Source organism: Cyrtonyx montezumae, unplaced genomic scaffold (genome assembly GCF_038088225.1).
Source record: "Cyrtonyx montezumae isolate F1298 unplaced genomic scaffold, pur_monq_1.0 scaffold_8, whole genome shotgun sequence".
Lineage (NCBI taxonomy): Eukaryota > Metazoa > Chordata > Aves > Galliformes > Odontophoridae > Cyrtonyx > Cyrtonyx montezumae.
The window spans coordinates 19,243,734-19,270,992 of NW_027072089.1; the positions used below are offsets into that span (position 1 = coordinate 19,243,734).

Here is a 27,259-nt window from a genome sequence, read left to right on the forward strand (position 1 = left end):
CACACTGTGCCCTAGCAGCGCTCCAGCCCAGCCCTGTCCAGTTACTTGTCGAGAGCACAAGCACGCTCACAACTTCCTCTTGCTTACCGAGAAGCACCTCGCTCCTCCTGTGCTGTTCCCACACGCTGCCCTACCAAGACATTTTGAGGACTGCCTACATGAACGCAAGTCTGTCCCGCACCGGCTGTTCCCGTGGTCGCTGAAGCTCCCGCCTGTGACCCATGCAGGGGCAGCGGGGAGAGCCGCCGCTGTTTTCCATTCCCAGCTCCGCAGCTGAGATGCAGCAGCCGCCCACGTGACCGCCGTGTAAGGCTGTGTGTCAGATCTCGCATTGAGAAGGAATAGGGTGGAGTGCTCGCTGGAATCTCCATAAATACGAGAGCCTGGAGGGAGTCCATGGGAGGGGATCTCCCTTTTCCAGCGGAGATGCTCCTGCTCCGCGACAGCTTCGGTGCGGATCTCTAAGGGGAACCCCCCCCGACCCTTCCCCTGTCCCCGACCACGTCGGACAGCACGCAGGGAGGCCAGTCCCGTTACCGTACCCCGAGGGCACAGCGCGGGGGATGAAGCAGCCAAAGTGAACGCAGCCTTCCAACACCTTTATGAACAATAAAAAAAGCCTTTCCAGCTCGGGCAGCGCTCAGCATCCCGCTACCCCTCCTCCTTTCCCCCCTCCCCCTCTGCGGCCGCAGGGCCCCGCCGCCCTCTCGTGTCGGACGTCAGCCCGGCGGGACCTGCCCGCTCCTCTCCGGGGCGGCGTGACATCGCGACTCGGGCCGGCTGGGAAACACAAAGGCGGCACGGGGAGTGGAGGAAACGACGGGGTCGGGGGACAGCTCAGGGCCGCGCGGCTCTTACCCCGCTCTGGCGGAGTGACGGCGGCCCGGGCCAAGGGGTACGGGGGGGGAGGAGGGAAACGCGCGTTCCCGCGGGAGGGGCCGCGGCGGGCCTAGGCTCGGCCTCCGCCCTGAGCGCCGCGCGCCGGGGGAGGCGCGGGCTCGTGCTCGCGCCCTCGCCGTTGCCATGGCGCCGCTTGACGTCACGGGCGGTGCGCTGCCCGTGCGTTAGCGGCGCGGTGATTGGCGGAGACGCCGTGTGTGGCGCTGGGAAAGAGGCTGCAGCGCAGCGAGCCGCGAGACAGACACAGTCCGCGCCGGTCGCCCGCCCCGAGACACCGCGCCTCGCTCCCGCCTCGCGCAGGTAACGGGGCCCGCGCCTCGGTCCTCGAGGCGAGGCGGCCCGCGGGTAGCGCCGAGCACCTCCGCCTCCTTTCGGGCGGATCGTGGCGGCGGGGGGGGGTGGGTGGGCTCGCGGTGGGGGGCGGCGGCGGCGCCGCGGGGGGGAAACCGCCGGCTCGGCTCGGCGGGGCGGGGGCCGCTGGGTGTGGCCGTGGAGAGCGCGGCGGCCCTCAGCGCTGCCCCGGAGGGTGCAGCCCTCGAGCTCCCACTCACCCCACCCCCCCCACCTCTCCCGCTGCCTTCCGCTCGGGGCGGGGAGGCGGCATCCTCGTTCTGCTGCTGCTCCGCCGCCCCCGGCGCTGGGCGGAGGTGAGCGGGATTAAGAAGTGGGCAGGGCTGCGGCTCCCGGCCGCCATGACAAAGGCGCGGGCGCGGCGCTCGGCGGCGGGCGGATGCGGCGCGGGGAGGGGGTGGGAGGGGCCGCCCCGAGGCGGGGATCGCCCGCGGCTCCATCTTAACGGCGGCGCACGGCCGTCCCGCAGCCGCGCTGCTCAGCGCCGGGCAGCCCGCGGCAGCGCCGGACCTCGGCAGCAGCTCCTTAAAATGGCTCCTGAGCGCGGGGCGGATCGCTCCGGGCTCGTGCCACGGCTGCTGCGAGGTCCTGGCGGCCGTGCAGCTTAAACGTGATCTTTTTTTTTTTGCATTCTGTGGGCCGTTGGTCGCGGTTTCTTGGTGTAAAATGACGGCAGGCTGCCGGGTTTTGTGGTGGAGTGCGTGGGAATGCGTAGAGCGCCCTGAGCCGAGTGGGTTTTGATTTAGGTGTGCTTTAAAGGATGGTGAAGCCTAAATCACGTCGCCGGGGCCTCGGAGAGGACCGTGCCTGGTGCATAAAGAAGTGGGGGGTGAGAAAGGGTTGTTCTCACTGCCCTCCTACCAAAAAGCCATCGGGATCTCTTATCAGCAGAGTAAGCCTTGCTTGGATGCAGGTTATGAAGCATCCCGACTGGCTCGTGTTGGCAGAATATTGACGTCAACATATGTGTCCCCAATAGTAAAATTTCTTTTTGTCTCTGAAAAATAACCCCTCGGGCTCACATGTTGTATCTGGGTCACAAGGCCAGCATAGCCTATCTGGAGAAGGGAGGTTCACCCTGCTGGAGGTGCAGTCCTTGGAGCTTAGGGATGTGGGGTTTGATTGGCAGATCCCTCTTCCAGTCCTTTCCATATGGAGCAGTAAGATTCTGTTAAGGTGCAGAGTTGTGTGGTGCTGCTCGTTTGGCCTTTTTTGTCATTTCTTGTGGGGAAGAAATACTGTTGGCTACTTTCTTTATCAATTTAGTTTCTTTAATAGTTAGGTGCAGTTAATACCACAACTTGAATGCGTTCTTAAGAGAAAACGATGGCAAGGAACTGGGGTTGTGTGTGCACTTAAGATAGGAATTATTTGCTTCCAGTTTCTTTGGATGCTTTTGTTTGCATTTCAGAAATAATGTAAGCTCTTTCTCTTATTTTTAAATAAGAAGCATTGATAATAAGTTTTCAGTTTGTGTGTTTGAGTGCTTGTATGCCTTGTATTCCAGATTTCAGCAGTGCTTCTTACAATTCCAGGCTGCTTAGAGAATGGCTGCTCTGCTTGTGAAGTTGAAACATCTTTGTCTTTAACCATTGTCTTAATAATGCCTCACTATTCTTCTTCTTTAGAAATATCAGCATGGATAAAAATGAGCTAGTGCAAAAGGCCAAACTGGCTGAGCAGGCTGAAAGATATGATGACATGGCAAGTTGCATGAAGTCTGTGACCGAGCAAGGAGCCGAGCTGTCCAATGAAGAGAGGAATCTTCTCTCTGTTGCCTATAAAAATGTTGTAGGAGCCCGTAGGTCATCTTGGAGAGTCGTCTCAAGTATCGAACAAAAGACGGAAGGCGCTGAGAAAAAACAGCAGATGGCTCGAGAATACAGAGAGAAAATTGAGACTGAGCTAAGAGACATCTGCAATGATGTGCTGGTGAGAAATAATGAAACTGTTGATCTGTTTTAACTTAGAGTTGCAGGGTAAATAGTGCTGGGTCCCATTAGGGCTGCCTCTATCTGGCCTTTGATTAAAGCTGTCGTGACCTACACTGTTTCTGAAGGGCAGGATTTGAAAACTGTTTAACTTTTCTTTTCCCTCTAATATTTCAATTTTGTATACTATGAGTATAGTTATCAGTGCTAATGTATTTGGAGATGTGTTGAAACCTTATGTTAACTTCTCATAACTATTCCTTTATATACAGTATTTGTTTGAGACTGAAGTGAATAAGGTTTGTTTTGGGGTTTTCTCCTCCAGCCCTCTCCCATGCGGTATTTGTATCCTGGATCATGTTGATTTCTGTGACTTTAAGATGCTGCACTAGTTGTAAGAGGTAGTTCTTACTCTACGGAAATTGTGCCCCTCCCTGGGTAAGATGATGTAATGTTAGTTATGACTCAGCCATGCAGAAAGCTGTCTGCAGGAAGAGCAGTAGCAATGCTATGATAGCCTCTTAAACTTTAGGTTTTCAGGAGTAAACAATAAGGGGGGTTCAGAGTTGAGCATTTTCTGTGACTTGTAGTTACACTCAAGTCTACATATTCTGTTGTTTCATAGGTCCATCTTCCAGTAGGAAATGGTTTCATAAAATCTGAACCTCTTCCAGATGCTTATTCCACATTGTCTATTTTTCCAACTGCCAATATCAGTAGCGCTTCAGCAAGCACATGAGGAGAGGCATCCTGTCCTGTTGCCAGCTGTGAGGTAGCTGTTGCTGTCAGCTGGATGTGGACCCTGCTGCTTTGTCCTCCTGTGTGACAGGGTTACATACCTGGAAGTGACAGTAGCATGTAATAGGAGGGAGTTCTTAAGTAGCTGAGCATGTTCTTGAAGATCTGATGTCAAAGCAAAGTTGCTATCAATGAGTAGCATAAATTTCACATTGTGTAGGGTAACTAAATGCCATGTGATGCTGATTGCTTCTTAAAAAAAAAAAAGGCTCTCCAAGGGCATGTGGTAGTTGGCATGGGTAACTTCTGAGCCTTGGCTTCCACCGTTTTGGTAACGCCCTATTTTGTAGGTTTCCTTATTGTTTGAGGATAACTCTTAAGCTTACTCTGTGAAAATGGAAGCCCCAAACGTGTATGGGGGGGGAAACCTTGTTTAGTGCCTTTTATGTGAAGTGGTAGCTCGTTTAAGTCTGGAAAATAGAGATCTGAATCTGGTATTGTAATTTCTTACTTCTTTTTAATTTTTATTTATTTTATTAATGGAGGGCGTCCTTGAGGGGTGGATGTTTCAGAATGATCTAAGTTTCTTTTGTAAACTACGTTTGGGTTGAAGGAATAATTTTGATTATGCTGTGGGCTTAGAAACGCTTTTTAGTAGAACTTAGTGTTTGCAATTAGATGGGTTTTTTTCCTGATAATGGAAACCAGATGGCAGCAAAGCTAGCTTGCTTTTATTGTGCATGCTAAGTACAAGACTAAAACAAAAAAAAAAAGTCCTGCTATTTGTGTCTATTGCAGTAGCTAAAGTATCTGGGAGAGGGGAATGCAGGAAGGGAAATATTGTTTAAATCTTTTCAATCTTAAAAAGACTTGAATTTGTGTGTTTAACAAGAGAAGTGTAAAACAGTCAAAGAAATTAATGTTCTTTGACTTGTAAGACATTAGCTGCCTAAGAGTAGTAACTCCTTTTCAGTCTTGCCAGTCCAGTTTTTCTTAATAGATTAAGGGAAAATTGCTGTCCAGATGATGCAGTGCCTCAGGCAGTGATTTACAGTAACTAAACCTAAATCAAAGGAGTAATTTTAGAACTGGGGGGAGGGGTGAGATGTTGTTTTCAAGTAATTGAATTTTTTAAATACTTGCGAACAGCATGCACCGAATTTGATAATTACAGTCAAGGGTTAGATTATATATAAAAATGTACTTTTTTTTGGTTGAGTTGTCCTATTCGCATACATTCTTACTTGCCTAGAAATGTGACTGTATTGCTTTACTTGAAATCCACTTTTTTTTGCCCCTTTGATAAAGCAAGTAGAGTACCTTCTTTTTCTATGAACAGGAGTCTGCACGTTGCTATATGCAAAGGAAGAACCAGAGTTTTAAGATCTTTTTTTATAAGATTATCTAACTTCTCAGTGTAGTCTGGTGCATAACAGATCTTCAGGAGTGAAGAATAATGCTTGTCAAGTTGATTGTTACAAACTATGCCATTAACGTAACCAGAGGTGTTAAATTTTCAGAGTTTTCATTCAGGAAGCCTATCTATTTCGGTGCAAATGCAACTTGGAAACTTTTGTATCCTTTTTTGAGACTATGAATCCATTTGAGCTGTTGTCTTCAATCGCTTACTGGGCTCTTAAGTAATATTTAATGCCCTGGGGTGTTACATCACAGCTGAGTGTAGAAGTGACTGCTGTCCAAACTTCTGTGTTGAGGGGAGGGAAGCAGTTAAGAGGCTGTTCATGACAAGCGAAATGCGGCCAGGGCTGGCTCTTCTGCAGCTCCTCATGCTTCCCTCACTTGTTGGAATGAAACCACCAGTGGGTTGGAAGAAGCGGCCCTTCTAACCCAGCTGATGTGGAGTATACGACAAACTGTGTCTTTCTAGCTCTGCAGCTAGTTTAGGGGGTGAATAAGTAAGAGTGGTTAATGTTGGACTTTTCTTGGTTTGTAATGAGATGGAATGATAAGAATACTGGCAGTTATATGGGTCAGATCCAGCTGTTTTTCTTTTTGCTGACCTTGCTACAGAAAGTCAGCGTCTGTGTCCTTGCCACTTCCTAAATGTTCCCTTCCTTGAGCTTGATGTGGAGAATCCTTAGTTTTCTAAGCAGGTGAACTCATCTTCCTGTTTGCTGCAGCTTTGGTGTGCTGCTGCAAAGAGACGTTAGAACTCTTGATCCAGCACCAGTTCTCTCAGATGTGTGCTGTAGTATTTTCAGGCATATTATGACCAATTCCAGTTTTCAGTTGGTTTGGTAGCACTGGTAAACTGCAAATAATTGTGACATCATGTGTAATAAAGACTGGATTTCCAAATACTTCAAGTATAGTGGGGGAACAACATGTGCAGATGATGCTTAAGTATGGCAGTGTACTATATATTTGAGTATTACAGAAAATTTCCAGTCTCAGAAATTTCATGTTGATACAGGAAATTAAACTCTTAGTTAAGTAATTTTCCTCATGTTAAAGTGTGTGCTTCACATCCTGTTTCACTTTCTGCAGTGGAGAGAGTCCATCTGAAATGCCAGTATAATAACCTCTTATTTGTCATTTCCATATTAAAGATGTTAATCAACAGGTGTGGATTTTCTTCAAAATGCTTTTTTTGCAGTTAGTGGGGAACAACTGTAGCTGAAGTGATTTGCATTACCTTTACAGTAAGGCGAGTTTTTTTTCCGAATAATGAGGATTCTGAAACACAGAGAATGTGTGGAGAGGTCTTTGCATGGCTGATGTTTGGTATTTCTTACTGCTTGCATGTTAGTTTTCAGGAGGCCTAAAGTACTATGGGCTTTCAGGCAGTTCCTGATATCAGTTAAATGTAAATGAAAAATGTGAAATATGACCAGCGTTTCTTGGTTTACTGTGAATGCAGTTCTAAATGGTTGAGTTCTAAATGGCTGCCTTCTGTTCTGTAGGCTGGCATGTACAACAGTAGTCCCTTGCATTTTTTATCTGGTGTGGTTTGTCCTTGTTTGTCCATGCCCAGTCTCTGGGTGATCTGGCTTCCTCCCCCAAGTTCCCTACAGTTGTACCTTAAGTGGGTCTTTGCTCACTATGCACAATCACTCTTCCACTATTTCTTTTCCCTTTGGGTCCTTCCTCTTACTGTCAGATGTGTCTTCCTGGAACTCTGGCTCCATAGGTACTATGTGATATTCCTCCTTCCTGCCAGAGAAGCTTAAGGGTAATGGTGCTGTTCAGGACCCTCTAAATAAGTTGAGTTGTTTGCATTTGTTGCAAGTTATTATTTCATGGACTTGTTTGAGTTGGAAGCGACCCTTACAGCTCATCTAGTCCAACCCCCCTGCAGTGAGCAGGGACACCTACAGCTAGAGCAGGTGCTCAGAGCCCCATCCAGCCTGACCTTGAGTGTCTCTGGGGATGAGGCATCCACCTCCTCTCTATGCAACCTGTTCTAATGCCTCGCTACTCTGACTATAATAATAATAAAAACCCTTCTTCCTTATGTCGTCTGAATCCCTTCTTGTAATTTGAAGCCATTTCCCCTTGTTATTCATCCCAACATGATGCTCTAAAGCATAAAGTGGTGCTCCTTGTGTGCCTATGTGGATTTTTGTTTTCCAAGTAGAATGTCTGTAACAGTGATTGTTCTTGTGAAAAGAGAAAGTGAAGTCTCAACTAAGTGAGTGTAGGTTTGCAATTCTTTCATATGTACTTTTTTTTTTAGTTAGGCTGGGGGAAATGCTGATGTAACTGGTTTATGGGACTGTTCACTGGGGGCTGAGAGCAAAATTCCATTCTGAGTGTGTCTAAATGGGTTCTTTAAGAACATTCCACACAATTAATGCTTGTTGCTGTCATACTGACAAATTCCTGAGGGACTACTTTCCAGATGCCTGCAAACACCTAGTACATTACTGTTTTATCATCTATAAAACCTGTTTCTGTGCAGAAATGTAGACCTCTCACTTGCAGGAAGCCATGTGCTTTTTTGATGCTTGCAGGCAAGCATGTACACATGGGCCATTCTTAGAGCTCACAGTGTACTCCTCATAGTCAGTGAGCATGATGGTAACAAGCAGAGGAGTAGACTGATTGTATTATACAACCTTCAGATGCTTTCATGGCATTTTTTTTGTTAGAACCTCTGCAGTGTTGTGACTGAACTTCTGCATTTAGTTCATTGACTCCTTCAGACTTGTTTTATTATTTTTGACTGCTCTTCTTTCTCTTCAAGAGACCTGTGCTATAAAACTGATTTGTCTTGGTGGGGGGGGACAGGAAATTGGAAGGTTCAACTCTGCTCAAAACAAGTACACTTTGATCATTTGTCAGTCTTGTCTAGTGGAATTTCCAGCATCTTTGAGGCTGGAGATTGCAGAGGCTGTCCAGAGAGGTTGTGCAATGTTTGGTTATACTTACAGTTAAAATAAAACCATATCATTTCTAAAATGAGAACTCTTCTTGTTCCAGCTTACCTGTTGTCTCTCACATGTAGACCTTCAGGAGTAGTCTGGCTCCATCTTCAGTAGGCAGCTATCCAGTCCACTGCAATGAACTGTTAGTATTCTCTGGGATGAGCAAACCCAGCTCAGCCTTTCCCCGTGCTGTGTGCCCCATCATCAGCCTTGGTGGTCCCCACTGGGCTTGTCTCTGTATGTCTGCCTTTTGCTGTGAAGCTCAAACCTAGGTATAAACTCCAGATGTCCTCTCCTGTTTCTGAACTGAATATTGAAAAATGTGAACTAGTAATGTGTTAGTGATGTGTGTGAAAATAAGCAATTTTTGAAACAGAAATTCTTATCTGAATGATTTTTAAGATACTGCGGAGCAGAATATAGCCAGGATTTTCCCCTTGCCAGAATTATAAAAGCTTTTAATCAACTCTCCACGTCTAGTTTAAGTTAAGATTCTGCTGATATAATTGCTTCAAATTGAACTTGAAGCTGAGATTTGTATCAACCTCGTGGTTTCACTTTGTTAATCCTTTTAATCACTTTCCTTGTAGTTACACACCCCTTCAGGTGTTTCTGGTTTTGTCATCTTTTTCTTTTGTGGTGCTTAAGCTACAGCAGGTTTTTTTGTGCTTTTTTGTTTGTTTGAGGCACAAGTAGTGTATTGGCTGGAATTAGGTGATTTTAAAGGTTCCTTCCAGCTCAAACTATTCTATGACTGAAACTGTTGAAGCAGAATCAAAGCATCTTGGTCTGAGTGAAACTAATTCGTATATACAAGACATCAGAATTAATCTGTTGGTTTCTGTTCATGTTACATTGCTGTGTAACTATATGTAAATGCATAGAACTTCTGCTCTCGTTTGAGAGGATTTTTCAGTTCCAGAGTGTTTAAGTAACCTACTGGTGGATGGGTTACAAGAGTAAAGGTGAGACTGTATTTGGTAATCTTAGCAAGAAACATGTCCATAATGTTGATGTTTTTAGTGCATCCATTTATCCAATTTTATGATAAGTTGCTCTGCAAAAATGCTAACAGGGACTTAAAACACGGTATAATTTCTGGTACTCATATTTGCTATGTGTGTATATACATATATCCGTGTCCTCCATATCCTCATGGATTGGTTGGATGTAGAGCAAATCTTTATTATATAAACAACCTGCTGTCTTCACTTTATGTTAATGCTTAATATTACTTTGATTTTAAAAAAGAAAAAGGTGAAACTTAAGAGCTATATGTAGTGTTCAGTAGCTTCCAGTTAACACCTGGTTGACTTGAAAGCAACATTGAGTGTTCATATGCAGTAATAAGCAGTAAAATGAAAAATGATCCCTTATTTTTTTAAATGTTTTTTACACATCTGCTCTTGTGTAGTTTCTTATTTTTCATGGAAGTCTGACAGAAGACTTGCAGTGCCTCTTCTAATCAGCAGTACTACATGCTTCTGCTGAAGAAAACAGTACTGTCTTTTATATCAGATTTAATGCAGATCAAATAAAGTAGCAAGTTTGTATTTTCCTGGATTTTACTACCCCTTGTAATTATTCATGTAAGGAAATATTTAACAGCAGGAATCCCAGCTGTTCAGTCTGTAATTGATCAGGTCTTCAGTCTCTAATTGATTAGCTTCTTCTTGGGCAGAGGCTTACATTGCTGCAGTGGTATTTCGGTAGCAAAGCACTTTCATTAGTGTTATATCATATGAAGAACTCCTTGAAGATACGTTGCTTAGTGCAGCATACTACAGGTTGCAGCTTTCCTCAGAGATCAAGTTACTAAATATAAGTTCGTGTCTGATTCTTAGCAAGGATAAGAATTGTTGCATCGTGTTTCTTGTTTTTTTTAGTAGTATCTCTTCAGAGATTGAAATTGCAGAATCTCCAGGTGGCCACAACAGTGTGTTCCAGTTTGCAGTACGGCCATGATAGTTCATGTAACTGTCTAGCAGAAATTCTCATCCAACTCATGTGGTTCCAATTCTGTATTAGTGCAAGTTTCTTAAACGGAATTGTGGCTTTTTGATTCATTGTTTATCAAAGAATGATGATATGTGCTTTTGTCACCTTACTACTTTATTGCGAGTCCACAGTATTTGAGAAACTGCTGCAGCCCCAGAGGCATGGGGAAATGCTGCAATTGGTTTTGTTTCCTGATGTGTTTGAATGCTTATAGCACTGCCTTAATGAAAAATGAAACCTTGAAAAATAATCAGGATTAAAGTAAAACCCTTGTTAACTGCTGCCTTCTATATGAGTTTTTGCAGATTCCACTAAATTGGAAAGGTATATTTGCTTATGAATCAGAATTCAGGTCCTTCACTGTCATGTGTTCTTCAATGTGTTTTGGTAAAAAGCTGCAGCAATTAGTACGGGCGAATTAGGTCTTCTGAATAACCTCTGAGAATATGTCCTGGTATTAAGTACATCTGTTTCCTGTGCTGTAAATTCTAACTGGAAGACAGCAATAGAAGGAAGGAGCTAGTGACAGGCATGAAGGTTGAGTTGGAGAAGGCAGATCTGCAATGAGAGCTCCATGTTTGGCTGTGGAAGCCTGGTGTGAGAGGTGCTGTTCCTCGTTGCCTCAGTTCCTGTGCCTTCACTGCAGATGGATAACGTGGCCATAAGTGGCAGATCTTCATGCTGAACACCCTGTAGATGTTTCAGTGCATACACCTACTTCTTACTGACTTAGTTCTATCCCTCATTGCGCATGTGAACATGAGGATGGTTTTTCTGGGTGTCCTACTTATTTCTCCCATGTCTTTCTCCACTTGCCCATATGTGACACTGCTTTTTATTCTCCTTTTACAGAAACGCATTTAGGCTGTTTTAACAGGATCTTCTGCATGAGCTGAAATGTATTGCCATTCTTTCTGCTATACAGGATTCATTTTTCTCCATTAGTTCTTTAGGTTTTTTTCTTTCATTGTCTTATTACTCAGGCTTTGTTTTTAAGTTTTCCCTTCTAGATCTTCATTTTTGTCGTTATCAAGTGTACCTTCTTCCTGCTCTTAGTAATGCCAGGTGTCCCTAAGCGTGTTGCGTGTCCCACTGTTGCATGAACTCTGCAACTGAATCCCTGCCTACAGGCGGTCTGTACTTTGTTCTATCATCCCAATAAATCTGCGTTCTTCCTCTGCTCAGGCTCATCATTCTCACCTCGTCTTTCCTTTCTTTGTCTGATTCAAGCTGCTGTTGCTACCTGTGTGGGCAGCCATTTTGATGGGAAGAGTGGATAATGGGTGTTGAGAACAGGCAGCAGGCTTGTTTTCAGCTGTTCCATCAGAGATCTTCAGTGCAAGAACAGCCACTGGTATTTGTCAGACTTGTATACCTGTTCTGCTGAGTGAGTGAGTGGGTAAAAAATCTTCAGCTGTCTTTAAACAAGAGACTTTGCTTTTGGCTGCAGTAGAAGGCTGGCAGCAGAATGGTCCTCTTGTGGTGTTTGTGGGTTGTTTTCTCCCCCTCTCCCCCCCCACAAAGAGAGTTGGAGGCCATCCATGAGGCAGCAGTCCCAGAGCCCTGATCCTGAACTCTGAGTAGAACTGTCACCAAAAGCATCCCAATAGGCTGTTTCAAAAATGCTTGGGAAGGGATTGCTTGAAACATTCCTCTTAAGAATAACTGTCATTTTCCTCTGATGGTTCAGATAGACGTGTTGAAATAAAACTTCTGCTGCCCACAGATGGCTTGGTCAAACCCTTTGTAGCGAGAATGCAGACCTGTGCAGTGTAGCTAATTGCACTTATCATTTCATAGCCTGACAGAGAACACGGACACAAAGCCAAATACTATCCTATTATAGGAATGGTAGGTGTCTTGAACTTGTCTGACACACGATGTACTTCAATTCTGTCATCAAAATAGAAGCATGTAAGGAAATAAGTGCAGGAAATCTTTGCAAACTACTATTCTAGTTAGTTGGTTCTGCTCAAAGTAAGTATAGTTCTTCCCGCAGTGTGTGTACCTGAAATGTTGATCAGAATCAGTATTTTTGACTGTCCCTGTCTGATACTTTACAGCTCTCAAAAATACCTGAGCTCAGCTGTGCAGGTAAGGCATAACACAGCAAGTCATCTTTGTACAAACGTTCTGGATAGCTTTGTGCCTCATGCTCAAATGAATAGCTGTTTCCCTGGGAGCCCTGGAACAGTAGAGAGGCTTGATACTCCCTGGGTATCAGCTGGTAAGTGTATCAATACATCTATAAAGCTACATCATAGGTTTCACTGAGTTTCAGTTGGCTGTAACTGTGTTGCTTGTTCTACTACAGTGCTGCAGCTGTATGTTGCTCTCAATAGCCATCACTTCTTGTTACTTTTTCCCTCCTCACCTTCTTTTTGTAGAATGCAAGCAATAGCTACCTGGATGGTATAATAAAAGTACAGTGAGGGCTTTTGATTCTTGCTTGGAAATGTAAAACTCTTCAAATGATTTGAAGTTACCAAGTGGTCTTCCTGGGTGGGGGGGGAAGAAAGGCAGACTTGAGCACTGGAGCTATTTTAATCTTTTTTTAATTGAAATTGGGAAGTAGATTTAAGACAAAGTAATGTTTCCTGATGCTCAGGTAGTTCAGTATCTGCAGCTTCTTTGACATAACGTACTGTGGCCATGTATGTAGAATATAGACTTTGTGAAGGTTACTACACTCTTCAAAACCACACTTAGTTCAGGAAGTCCCTACCCATGGACGGAGGCCAACAGCAGCATGATATTTTTCTAATGGGAGCTTCTTTGGGGTATTGTTACAGGTGAGGTAGTAGACAGAGTAGTCCTGTTCTTGTAATGTCCTGAGAAAAAGATAATGGCATGCAGCCTGTATCATGAAAATATTAGGCCACTGTCAGTTAATGTGCAATGTCAAAGAAATGGGTTTTCAGGCTGAGCTTAAAAAAGATATGCTTTTTTTTTTTTTTCATGCCTTCAGGGTAAATTTAGGGGAAAAAAAATCTCTTCCCTGTGCCACATACCACAAGTTGGTGTGACAAGTAATTGAAATTCAGCAAATGCTCCTGTGTAACTTATCTCCAAGGGTAGAAATAATGGCATAACTGTCACATGGCTTTTGATACTACTTGAAAGCAGAAATCCTGCATGTTAGTTCTGAGCAAAACTGATAACCATTTAGACTGGCTAATACCTCTGGATGTATTCCTTTCAGTTTCTGTAGGTAGAGTTTTTTTTCTTTGCTATGATTAGGATTTTTTTTTTTTTACCTAACTGCCTGTCTTACTAAAAGTTAATTCTTGGTACTTAAGAGAGCTGTTTCTTCTCAATACTTAAACTCTGTATTACCTGCTCGTTTACAACTTTTATTACTGGAGTATCAGGTGACATTATTCTTATGACTTGTTTGTCAGAAAGGGAATATCTTAAATAGAAAACTGAGCTGTTGATGAAATCTTCAGGCACTTCAGTAATTATGTGAAGTTCCCAGGCAGTAACATGTACTGAAACAGAGCTTTTAATAAAGGGAAATATGCACCAAACTATATTCAATGGAATGAAATTGAGGCACTGGGTTTTTTTAATGCTTGTGTTAGTGGATTTGGGAATAGAGATCTGGGCCCAAAGAAGCCATTTGCCAAAGGTACAGATAAATACTCTTGAAATGATATTTTGACTGTAAGAAAAATATCTAATCAAGTCTCTAGGGGTTGGCTTCCTGCCTTATACGGGAGTTCTCACCACAACTTGACAAGCTGAAGCATGTATGTAAATCACTCTGAAAATAATGCCTCCTATTTATTTCCATAGAAAATACAACAAAGAGCACAATAACAGTATTTGATTGAGCAAATTCTCAGCTACAAAAAAGTGTTTTTCACCATAGTCACTGCTGTTAGCCAGTTCACCTGAACTGGTGGAGCTGCTCTTTGTTTTGTGGTGTGAGAGCTATGCACGGCCATCCAAAACATGGCTTGTCTTTCATGCTGCTGTTGGCACTGCTGTAGTGTACCACTGCTACCTCCCTGTGCTGACATCTGCTGTCAGGTCTCCATTAACGTTCAGCAAGTGTTGGTGAATGTCAGCGGGTGCCATTTCTTCTGCATGGAATGGCATGCTTTTTGCTCCATACACACTTCTTGTCGGATACTGCTTTGTCAGACTGCCCCTCTGCTGCCATCTGTCACACAGGAACAACATGCACCAGTATTGGTGGGAAGGGTCAGCTGCTGTGGCCATGGCACCAGCATCTGCCTCTGATGTCATGAGCCAACATAATAAAATGGGAAGTGTTAGTTTTGAAGCACCCTCATATATTTGCAGTAAAAGCTGGCAAGCTTTGTGTTGAGGGTGTTGGTTAAGACTGAATCACTACTGTAGTACTTCCCTAATTCTGAGCCTGATTCTTAAGACTGGCTTGCAAAACTGCAAGTGCAAGTCCATAGGGCTTTCCATCAAAATAGGCCCAAAACTGTGCTTACATGTAATGTCATTGAGTAACTTTCTAATTTAGTGCTGAGTATAAGCCAGAATTGAAGTTCACTGGTAGAATAAAATTATGCTGATGTGTTTTGTTACATCTTTTGTGACAAAGGCTTTCTGTGTTGTGTACATAGTGGGGGGGGGAAATGCACTGCAGTTGTGAGACTGCTTATCTGTGGTATGTGTGGGCATAGCTGACATCTCTGAGCCCAAAAGCACTGTATGTCCCAGACCAGCATACCAAAGCCTGTTATCTACAATTGTGATTGCTACCGGTTGGGAAGTGTTGAAGCTCGAGCTTTTCATTGTTAGCATAACAATAAGAGTTGATAATCAAATTCAACGTGTGTATGTTTAACAGATAGGGGAGGAAAAGTATAAGTTTTCATTGAAAAAAATAAACAGTACTCATTTGAAAGAGTACTTCCAACTTTGCTGTGGAAACTGAAGCACTTGTACGAGCGGTTACAGGCTTTAGCTGCTCTGAGATGTTGCTGCGTCTGTCTGCTTGACTGTAATGCCATGGTTTGTTTTACAGCAGTTAACTTGCTGTCAGATTAAAAGCTCTGGTGATTACAGTTGAGGAGTTGTGTGTTTGGAAGACAGGTGGCTTTTCCTTGAGACAGTGTTTCTGCTAGATTGTTATTTTGGCACTGTAGCTGCCCATGGTGTTGTAGCTACTGAACACTAATACATGTATCAGAAATGGACAGGAACTTGGCTAGTAGCAGGGATGTTTTCAATGAGCATGAGAGCCTGGGTACATACAGTATAGGTGTAACTTACCCTTGCTGTATGGACTTCTTTCAGTGGTCAGGATGCCACGTGCATTGTGGTGATGTGGCTTACCTAAAGAGCTTCTTAGTTACAGGTGAGCATATTGGTGCTGGACTGGTTGTTACCACGTCAGTGACTCATATAGTGATCATCTCTGCTGATAAGTTGGTTCTTGTCTTATCTGTAGGAATCTTATTTTTGGACAAATACTGAGATATGCCTCCTTGTGGAAGAAAAAAATGCATCTTACAGAGCAGTCTTGCAGTTAAGTTCTCTTTTACGACAGAATTCCCCAGAAGCCAAAGGGGGAACACCATTAAATAGTGTCAGATGAGTTGGTTTTTGTTTTTTTTACCCCCTCTAGTTTTATGATGTATTCTGTAACTGGATTCTAAAAAGCTAATTATTCAGTTGATCTTGTGTGTGACTTTCAATAGCCACATCATCTGCATGTGGATTGCTGTTGTCATCCCAGAGCTGCAGTGACTGAGTATACTTTGAATTTTCATACTACATTTAATGGTGTTCTGTGTTTATAACTTCATGCAAGTAAAGAAGAGTATGTCCCAAATGAAAAGATGGGTACAAGTAAGAGAAATTGAATATGTAGTAGTAAATATTACTAGATAAATATTAGGAAAAAGATCTGTCAGTGATTTGTATGTTCCAAGTTAGATTTATAAGTCTGCTTTCAGGTTTTGCTGTTACTATTAATAAAGTATTCAGCATAAATGAAATTGTCATGAAGATATGTGACCTACCTGTACTACATAGTACTTGGGTAGAAGAATCTTCCTTCATCCAGATAGGAGTGAGCTACCCCTTGCAGCTCAGGAGTTAGACTTGGAGTTGGTTGTGCTGTGTGAATTTTCCTAGGTCGTCAGTCTTCATTGTTGGCTTAGAACACTTTTCACTGATTCTTACTTTCCAGAGCGATAGATGCTAGCATCTGTCAGATAATTAAGACTTAATTGATCGCCTTTTCTCCTCCATGTCTGCTTGTGCGATTAACTCACTGAGTGAATTCACTTGAGACTTAAGTGAAGTTTAGGTCTGGAAACTTGGTTGCTGCAGTGGAACTGAGCAGAGCTGTACTCTTCAGTCAACTGTTCATACAGATGATGAACAACTTCTGTTTCTTGGATCACTGCAAATACCTTGGTCAGGCAAATTAATGGAGTATGCAGAAGGAGGGCAGCTCCCCACGGTGCTGGGAGGGTGGGTGCAGTCTGCACCTGCCTTAATTGCAGTCCTGCAGGGACAGCCTAATAATAATAAGCCTTACTCTCAGTAGTTAAGAACCTTCAGTTGTCATTGAAGTCACTGTTCTGGTAAGGATGGTAAGTATCATAGCTGTGAATGCTTGAAGTTCCATAAGGGTGAGAGCAGAGCTGTAAGTAGTTACAGGGAGCCAATATGTGCCCCATGTACCTGGCAGCCTTCTGCTTGTGGCAGCAGTGGCACTGAGCCTTCCTGGTGTAGTTTGTGCCCTCCAGAAGGATGCCCCTGGCAGCTTGGCAGCCTGTTTGGCTCGGTAGCAGTGCTTCAGCTGCCTTGCTTGTGTTACGTTTCCTTTGCTGCCAAAGGATCATCTCTGCTGTCGTTCTGACAGGAAGCAAGGTCACAGTATTTCTTGATGTATCCTGGTGTTGTTATGAAGTGAGGATGTAGGCCAGCCCTGACCATGCTGGAAATACCAATTAATAAAGATGACTCTATCCCCCATTATGTTGAAACAAATGAAGCTCACTTAGTGTGGGTTATTTTAATATAACTGGAGCATAAGCGTGGCTGAACTTTGTCTAACTTCTGTTTCTGCCAGCCTGGCTTCTTGATTACCCCATCTGCTGACAGATGTACTGTTATAGGTCACTTCATTTTGACAGTTTTCACATGAGTTTGAGTCTACTAGGCTAAATATTCATGATCTGTATAAATAAATCAGCAGTACTTGCTCACTTTTGTCCTTTCTATCTCTGACAAAGCTTTCTGTAGCTTGATGTCAGCTGGCTGATTGACCAAAGCAGTGCTGCAGGTGCTGTTGTGGCACAGTGGTTACAGCTTGCTGTATTCCTGTTATGCCCATCGTTGCAGACAAGCAGTTAATACAGGTTGCCATCTAGAAGGAAGTACTGTAAAAGAATCATAATTCTCTGGGCTGGAACTGCATTACATCCACTATTTCTGTGGTGTCATTGGAAAGATGAGCTGAAAACAGTAAAGGAAAACTGAAATGTCATTTAATTGAAAGTGGGGGGGGGAGGGGGAAAGACATCCAGAAATTCTTAGAGAAAAAAAAAAAAACTTAAATTGCTACATAGCCTTAGTGAAGCTTATGTAAGAGCTTCTGATTTTATTTTGAGTACTCAGGAGCACTTCTGCACTTATTCTGGTTTTTAAATAACTTGCTTTTCTTTCAAAGCCTGACTTCAAGCACTCACTATCAAGAAGTTTGACAGGCTTGTGCCTTAATTTGACTAAATGTGTTGGAGCTAGTAATTTTTTTCTTCTTTTCATCATAATAGAACTCCTGCTAAATTACATGACTGCCTCGACTGGTAACTTGCTATGTTAATTTAATAAGCAGTTAGAACAATCTAGGAAAAAAAATCTGGTCTTAACTGGTGGCCCTCAGGGGGATTTGGTGGGGTGACTCTAGAGGCCTGCCTTTGCTTTGGAAGGGCTGGGCAGCATGTTGTCACATAGCTGATCCTTTGCATTGTTGCACAGCTGTTGATTTGACTGCCTAGAAGGGCAGGAATCCAGATTCACTGTGCAGTTTCTCCTTGGTGATTCTAATGTTCAGTTCCACTTAATACTAATCGAAAAAAAAACTCATTAGCCTGGCCTAGTTATCGTTGCCTGTGTATGTAAGATATTTGGGTCTCTGATTTAGCAGCTGATATTTTGAGTCCTTTTATCATCTGATGATGTGGACTTCATTCCATTGTGTCCACTCTGCCCAGACTCTTTGGATTACTTTATTTTTATCAGGGTCTACAGAAACCCTTTGGCTCTTCAGCACTCGTCTGCTAAAGGAACAGTCTTCTTTCCTGTTCTCCCTGCAGAGTCACAGCATGGAACATTCCCTTTAGTACCCAGAATTATGATCCAGAACACGTTTTTCCTCAGCTGAATATGCTATGTAGGATGTGACAAAAATAGGCAAAAAGTAAAGCTGCCTTGACTTTGAAGTAGACAGTAGCATAATCAAACTGTTGGTTCAAAAGCTATGAAAGCATACATGTTCAAAACACTGTTCTGTGCTTCTGTTTTAGTCTCTGTTGGAAAAGTTCTTGATCCCTAATGCTTCGCAAGCAGAAAGCAAAGTTTTCTATTTGAAAATGAAAGGTGACTATTACCGTTACTTGGCCGAGGTTGCTGCTGGAGATGACAAGAAAGGTATTGTATGTCAATTGTCTCTAAATTTTTGTCAGACTGTACTGCTTTTAGTGGACAGCGACACTGCTGTAACTTTCAGGGTACTTTTTCAGATGTAAACTTCTTCAGTAATAACCTTCCTGGTTTCTAAAAAGAAATTATAGGCTGCTGGCTTTCAGATGAGCTGGGAAGGTTTGTGTTACCTCTGCAGTCTGAAGCAGGAAACAGATGTCCAGTCAGAAAATCTTGAAATGCACATACAAGAATGTGCCTTATCACTGAAGTACCAGTTAGTGCATTTTTTTTCCTGGATATCTAAGTATTGTTTTTACCTCTTTGCAGGGGGTCACTGTATATTTTTGAAGTGTTTTTGGTGCTAGTTCTCCTGCATTTCTGCAGCACACTAGTGAGTCTGCATAGGTTCAGTGAGCATAGAATACACCTGGGGAAGAAAAGGATTAATGAAACAGATGTGAAGTAAATTCCTTTCATAACCATGGTAGTTTGGTTTCTAAATTGTTTTTATTTCTTATATCTCTTATGTAGCTTGTCCTAGTAGCAGGTAAGTTGCCTTTACTCATGTTTGTTAAGTAAAGTTAAAATACTGTACTTAACTATGACATTAAGCCACCTAGTGTATAGAAGAGGCACGCAAATAACACCTTGTCTTTGTGCAGCCACCTTCAGTTTGGGAGGATATGTTACACTGTTCACAACAAACTCCATCCATTTCCTGGAGCCAAGTTCAAGTTAACCCAGTCTCTACAGTGTGCTGTATAGTAAAGTTATGAAGACTAGTAAGATAAGGCTTAGGAAACTAGGGCTTGATTTGACTTCTGGGGTTTGCTGCACACAGGCTGTCCTAGTCTTGATGACTGCAGAATCGCATGTGTAACAAATACTTTGGTTACTGTGTCCTACAGCAGACCTATTTTTATTCAGTCATCTCTCATTTACAAACTAGTCAGCAGCTACCCTCACAAGAGTATAAAGTTAGACTGTGAAAATCTTTGTCAAAAGTGATTTTAAACTTCATTTTTATTCAGCTCTGTATCCTGGCTCAGCAGTTACCAGTGAGTTCTGACTTGTCAGATGAAGGAAAATAATTTGAAAGCCCATCTGGTTTGTAGTTGCTATGGCTCCAAAAGCCTTTTATCTTGGAGGTTTTTCCTGTATGCTGTGTGTAATACCTAACCTTGAAAAGGAGCAACTGATAATGACTGTGTAGCAAATAATGGCCGTTTAGTTAAGCAGAGGTTTTTTTACAGCATCAGTATAAAGCTCATCAGTATAAAGTATATGGTTATAGGAACTGGATTTTTGCCTTCGTAAATCAGCTTATTGTATTGACCAGAGTTTTCTTATGGCAGGGATGTCAAGCAGGTAGCCTCAGCCTGCTGCTTTATCCTATAACTGATAATGTTATATACAGCTGTACAATGCTGTCTGAGGAGGACAAGGTTGAAAATCCTGCAGGTTTCCTATACCTGATGACTCACTTTAAAACAAACAGAATATACCTGACTTTAAGTTCCATGAATCAGTGTGAGCACTGAAGAAGCACTCAGAAGGTAATTCTTACCTTGTCAAGCAAGGGAAAAAAGCACACTTTTTGGGAGGTTGTTTTTCTTGAAAATGAAATGCTGGATTTAATTAATTGAAGCTGCTTATTTTTCATGCTGTTTGTTTTGGCTTTCATAAGCAGCACCATTTTCTAAGACTTTCCCATTATGGAAATAGTAAAACACCTCCCACCATTTCTAAATTTAACTTCCTGTAAAACCAGTTCTTGTCAGCCATAGTGTACTGAGTGGAGTGCTGGTTGCTCTCAAGGCAGTGCAGCAGTTATCTGACTTCTCTGAAGCACTTGAGTGTTAGCAGTGAATGAAGGGGGCCAGAGCCCTGCATGGATGCTCAGGGAAGAGTGTCCTCCCTTTCCACATTGAAGAGAACTATTTGATGCTTTACTGTCTATACATCTTCAGAGCTGAAGCAGTAGATGTGTAGGCATCCTGAATATTGGTATCAGTACTCAAAGTATCAGTACTCAAAATCTGAAAGTACTCAGAAGTATCAGTATTTAACCTAAAGATTTTTGTTAGAAATCATTCTGGATTTATTTTGACCCAGAAACATCAGGATATGAATCCTTTTGTGTCTGAATCGAATTACTTCCTGCCCACCTTTTCCTCAGATGATATAACAGTCTTTGAGAGTGCAGAATAATGGTCCCTTTGTTCTGAGTTCTACCTCCTGCGGTCATCAAAGGCATAGTCTGACTTCTGAGCTGTGCTGGGCCATATTTACTTCAGGTGTAGGTATGCCACACACCACTGTTGCCAAGCAATTTGAATGAGAATTCACGGATGACTGTTAGGATTCAACAGGATACACAAAGTTCATCAGGACTTTCTGTGCATCTGTAATGCCTTGCAGGCATTGAAGTTGCATTACATCAAACTTGTGTGTAGTTAAACCTTCAACACTGTACCTTGCACATTGTGTATTTTGTGTAGAGTGCAGGTTTTATGTTTGTGAAGCACTGTAAAGGTGGTGCAAGCATCTCACCTGTTGTAAATACAAGCAGTCACAGGGTAGCAGGGATTTAAACCTGTGATGCAGTCTGTGATAACTTACTAAATTTCTAGGTGGTTAGAAAAAGTGAAATGTTGTAAAAGTATCAACAAATGTTCATTCTTAACATACTTTATTTGCACAACCATGAATGTGGTCCTGATTGTATGTCAGAATACAGTATTTGAATTACTTACTTGCTGTGGGTTTTGTTTTATCCTAAAGGGATTGTGGAGCAATCACAACAGGCGTATCAAGAAGCTTTTGAAATCAGTAAAAAGGAGATGCAGCCGACACACCCTATCAGATTAGGTCTGGCTCTAAACTTCTCCGTGTTTTATTATGAGATTCTCAATTCCCCAGAGAAAGCCTGTTCCCTTGCGAAAACGGTAGGTCTGGGAGGGGTGTGGGGGGATTTCTCTGCTTGTTATTTGCATAACCCTTTGTTGCATGGCTAATGAGCTTTGGGTGTCTCTTTCTTTCTCTAGGCTTTTGATGAAGCAATTGCTGAACTTGATACATTAAGTGAAGAGTCATACAAAGACAGCACGCTAATAATGCAGTTACTGAGAGACAACTTGACAGTGAGTACTGTTAGATTTTACAGACTGTTCATAGTAGAAGTGGTCTTGGCTGCACTCAGAGTTGTCCTGTTCGTCCCTACCTGTAAAACTGTCCATTTCTTACAGGCAACTTCACATCATATTTCTGAGTGTATCTCTCTTTCTCCTGCTCCATCTCCTGTATCTGTAGGCTACCTACTGTATTTTTTCTAACTGAAGACTGTTCACCCAAATTTTTCAGTCCTTTTATTCAAGTAATTTAGCATGTGTAAATTATGTGGTTTGGAAACAAAGCTATTGCCTTTTATTGTAAGTGTTAGCAAATGCAATTGAATTTGTAACCTTGAAACATCTGCCCAATTTCATATAGCTTGCTCTGTGTGCTTGCATGTATAGGGAACAGATCCTACATGAAGCTATCATAGGAGGTCCATTTAAGGGCCTGTTGTTGAGGATTTGGGGCTGAAATTGGCACTGTTGCAAGTCAGGCTATTTCCAGGGCAGTCAGAGGACAGTCGTACTCCATCTTACTTGGACTCAGCAATCTGTGGTATAAATGGGGACTGTCACTCTATCGGACTAATCAAAATCTTCATCTTGTGGTGGTGGTTTTTTAACCTATCTTGAACTGTAAAAAAGGCACAGATAAACATCTAAATGGAACAGTGAACTTAAGCAAGCATGTGGTGCTGTAATTAATGGCATCGTTCACTTCTAGTCATCTTGTGGAGGAAGGGGAGAACTGCAAGCAGGAGTAGGAAGATAAGCAGCTCTTTTGTTGCCAAATGTAACCCCTCATTGGTATGCTGGATGCATCTGGTGTTGGAGACCTTTGCAAAAACCTGCATCTTTCTTACCATAACCAAAGTGAAGTTGTTCAGTTATGTAAATCTGGAGCTGCCATATTTTGTTTCTGTTTGTAATGCTTTATTTGCCTGTTTCTTGGAACCTTTTCCACTAGCTGCTGGAATGGCAACATAACATTTCTAGAGAACTACTTGCAATAGTTCCAGCTGTTGCTTACAAAACAAATGGGAGAGATTTCTGTGTCTGTAAGGAAAACAGATACAGAGTTGGCTTTGCTGTGTGTGTGCTGTCCCTTGAGTGTGATTGCTCAAGAGCTGTCTCTTGAATGAGGGATCAGCTGAAACAGAATAGAAGCGACTTCAATTGTCAGCTTCCTAGTGAGAGCAATGTAAAGAGCATCATAGCACTTTGAGAGTGCTTTGCCTCGTGCAAAGGGCTGGGCTGAGCTATCACAGTGTATGTATTACCTTAGTAGGGCCTGATAGTTGATGTCAGGTTTTTAGTGTAAGGGGGATTTTGCTAGATAGCTGCAAGATTCCACATCCCTGTCAGGTGGATACATCTTATATGCTTACTGTGATCTGCACGAGTATTGCTCTTAGGTTAATTCTGTGTTTTTCCACAACTTCTGATGTAACTTCTGACAAAGACTGCAGTGAATATTGTAAGTGTGGAAAGGTCTGGTCTGCTAGCTGTGCAAGTCCCTTAGTCTTTTAGATGCAGGCTTTTGACAGTGATTTGATGTGCTGACCACTTCCACGCAGTAGCAGTTTCCTCAGTCGTTAATCCTTTCTAGATTCTTTGTTTCATCTGGCTGAAGAGGTCTACTGGGGACTGAAGGCAGAGAAGTTCAGAGGATTTTTTTAATAGATGAAAATTAGTTTTGCTGGGGTTGCTAGATATTTCATCTTTGCTGTGTTATGAAACTGCCTTGTTTGGTTTGGGGGTGTGGGGAATATTTTTGCCCATTCCTGTTTCCCTGAAGGCTTTTCTTCCCAGCTGATTACCAATTGAGAGAGCAGTTCAAATAATCCTTTTACCAGGCAGTGAATAAAGCTATGTACACGTCTAGATGTTCTAGAGGTAAAGTTTTAGAAATGAAGCATCTGAGATTTGACTTTAACTCTTCTTCCTGCACTTCTTAGAAATACATCACATGGGATGCAGGGGACATAGGTCCCAAACTGTGTCAGAATCTGTGTAGACAAAGATTTAGTTATTCTCAGGTTTTACCATTCAGTACCTTGGAGCACAAAGGACTCGATTAAGGCTGCTGAGTCTCCACAGAGAGGCTACAAACAGCATTAGGCTGGTAATAGTTTGTTCACATAGTAATTCCTTTGCTCCAGGTGTTGCCTTGGAGCTGATGCTTAGTTTCCTAAGTGGTGCTTAACTTTGATATATGGCTCCTTAATGTGTTTTCATGGAGCTGGAAATAGCATTTGGTGCACGCAGCATAATTTAGCCGATCTTCCTTCCTTCCCCTGCCCTCCAGGTTTCTCTTTAAGCAACTTTATATCTGTAGCCAAGGGATAGTGATTTTAGTGACACATTTTGTTGTTTTGGTTTTTGAATTAAAACAGGCAAACTTTTTAGATGCCTTTTCTGAATAAAAGGTAGCGTTCAATCTTCTGCTGGGCACGGGGAGAGACCTTTACAGGAAGATGCTTAAATCTCACTGGAAGTCACAAGGAAACAAAAAGTGTTAGTTCCTTATTCACATGCATCTGTTCTGTATCTGACCCTTGCCTGTTTGTGGTAGTAACATACTGAGCCTTGTGAATATGATGCTTTGGTTTTGACTGGTCGTGAACTTCCTCGTTAAAAGCGGCATAGGGTTAGGCCCTGTATGACCAGATCTACATTTTCATGTAGAAGTAAGAGCTGTTTACCCTTTCTGCTTTCTGCAAAGAGCAATATATGGACGTTCTCTTTTTCCCTGTGGTGCTTAGTATAACCTCTTACAGTATTATTAACAAGAAAGCCAGCTTAGCAGATACTTGACTGCTAGTTGTAAATATCAATGTCTTAACAGATTTCACTCTGTTTTCTTTCCTCAACAGTTGTGGACATCGGATACCCAAGGAGATGAAGCTGAAGCAGGAGAAGGAGGGGAGAATTAACCAGCCTTCCAACTTCCGTCTGCCTCATTCTGAAATTTACACAGTAAACCATTTGTCATCCATGCTGTCCCACGAATAGTTTTTGTTTACGATTTGACAGGTTTATGTTACTTCTATTTGGATTTCTATATTTCCCATGTGGTTTTGTTTAATATTAGGGGAATAGAGCCAGTTAACATTGGGGGAATTTATCTGTCTTCATCTGAGGTGGCCAATATAGGGTTGTGAAATTTTTATACGAGTTTTACATGTTTGGCATAGTACTTTTGGTACATTGTGGCTTCCACAAGGCCAGTGTTAAAACAGCTTTCTGTGTCGAGCGAGGAAGACTGCTTGCATATTGGTCTGTTGTGGTGGGAAAAAGGGATCATTGGTTGCAGCCACAGGTGTAGTTAGCATGAATAATCAAGCTGGAGCACACATGGCTGTGGACAAACTGATGTCCCATAGATATTGCATGTCAGGTAAACATGTGAAATCTGTGGAATATACCAATCAAGTGTACATCTGATTGCAGCTGAAGTGTTCCTTAAGGCAGTTTGATAACCCAGTCAACTTTCTCTAGAGAAGAACAGAGAAACGGTTCACATTCCATTATTTGTAAAGTTTCCTGCTGTTGCTTTCATTATTTTTGCTACACATTTTATTTGTATTTAAATGGTTTAAGCAACCTAAGAACAAATGTACAAGTAAAGATGCAGTAAAAATGAATTGCTTGATATCCATAATGACACTGTATATCGAGCACAGCAGTAAAACAAAAACCCATGTATTTAACTTTTTTAGGTTTTTTGCTTTTGTGATTTTTTTTTGATACTTGCCTAACATGCATGTGCTGTAAAAATAGTTAACAGGGAAATAACTTGATGATGGCTAGCTTTGTTTAATGTCTTATGAAATTTTCATGAACAATCCAAGCATAACTGTTCAGAACATGTGTATTAAGTTGATGTAAGTGGAATAAAAGTTTTATGAATGGACTTTTCAACTACCTTGGGAGATTTCATGTCATCTCTTTCCACTCCTTAATAAAGTAGTAGCAGTATTATTTTCCATGAACTAAATATGGAAGTATTTCTATAAAGGAGAACCTTAATGCACGTGTGAGCGTGTAGTTACTTTAAGGGAGATCAACACTGAGTATTCCACATCGGTTTTGTGGTTGCTCTAATGTACAGCTTTTTTTGGTGGCTGTTGCTTTCTGACTGGCACTCTGGAAAGTCTTATGCATTCTGCCTTAAGTCTGGAGACTGAATGTTTAGGGAGCTGTTAAAGAGCTGACCTTCGGATCGGTTCTAGTCAGTGGAAAGCCCCCAGCTTCCCTTCTGGGCTCTTCAAGGGACAGCTGAGCTTCAGCCTCCATGGAGGTTCAGACTTCATCCAATAGGAAGGCTCCATGGACTAATAGTGCTGTCCTTCCTTCCCTTGTCCCTGCTGATGCCTGCACCTTGGTATTCTTAAATGCTACAGTGATTCTGTGGATATTTAGTTTAAAGCTGAAGTAATAGCAGGAAAGTAGGCTATTTTCAGATTGTATCATGTCTCTGTCAGGAGCTTCATTAAATGAATTCAGGTATTGAGATTGGTAGGAGGGGTGGGTAGGATAAGTTCAGCTTTAAAATGAAGGTAATTAGAGACAATGGTAACCATTCCCAGAATGGGAAATTGATGAACAAATGAATAGGTAACAAAAAATTGAATGTGATGAGGAACAGGAAGAAGGAATACAGAGGGTGAAGGTCAGTGAGGGGTGGATTTGTATATTCCTCAATTACCTCTGTTTGGGTTGGGAGGGGGGAGAAGAGACAATGATATTTAATACTTGAAAGTACCTGTCAAAAGGAAAGAGTAGTAATTGGATTCATTGGCAAAACAAAGGGCTGCAAAATTCCAGCTAGGAAGCAGGGCAAGTTGGCAGTCCATGGCTGAAAATTCAGTGGGGGTATTGAATGTGCTATTAGAAAGGAAGAACCAGCGGGATGTAGCACAAGAAGTACTTTTTGTCTTTAATCACTTAAATATGAAGGAGCCTTTACACAGAAGGTCACTGGGTTTTTGTTCTTTGAAAGCCTTTTCTTACTGGACTGCTCAAGCTGATCTGCTGTGGAAGATTCACCCTCAGATCTCTGTCCCTCATTCCAGTGCTGGAGAGTGATCCTCAGTATCTGACAGTGGAAACAATTTCCTGTGTGAACGATCTGACAGCCTGCCTAGCACTCTCCCTGTTACTCTTCAGCCCTCTTGCTTCTGGGCCTTTG

The 27,259-nt window shown here is 42.5% G+C and overlaps 1 protein-coding gene across 1 annotated transcript; it reads left to right on the forward strand.

The window, feature by feature from the left end:
* Positions 1-1,116: 1,116 nt before the first annotated feature.
* YWHAZ (tyrosine 3-monooxygenase/tryptophan 5-monooxygenase activation protein zeta) lies at positions 1,117-25,981 on the forward strand. The gene is made up of 6 exons (XM_065752292.1): positions 1,117-1,200; positions 2,880-3,183; positions 18,832-18,955; positions 21,734-21,897; positions 21,997-22,092; positions 24,942-25,981. The coding sequence occupies exons 2-6, from the start codon at positions 2,890-2,892 to the stop codon at positions 24,999-25,001; spliced, it is 738 nt and encodes a 245-aa protein (XP_065608364.1). The 5' UTR covers positions 1,117-1,200; positions 2,880-2,889; the 3' UTR covers positions 25,002-25,981.
* Positions 25,982-27,259: the final 1,278 nt, after the last annotated feature.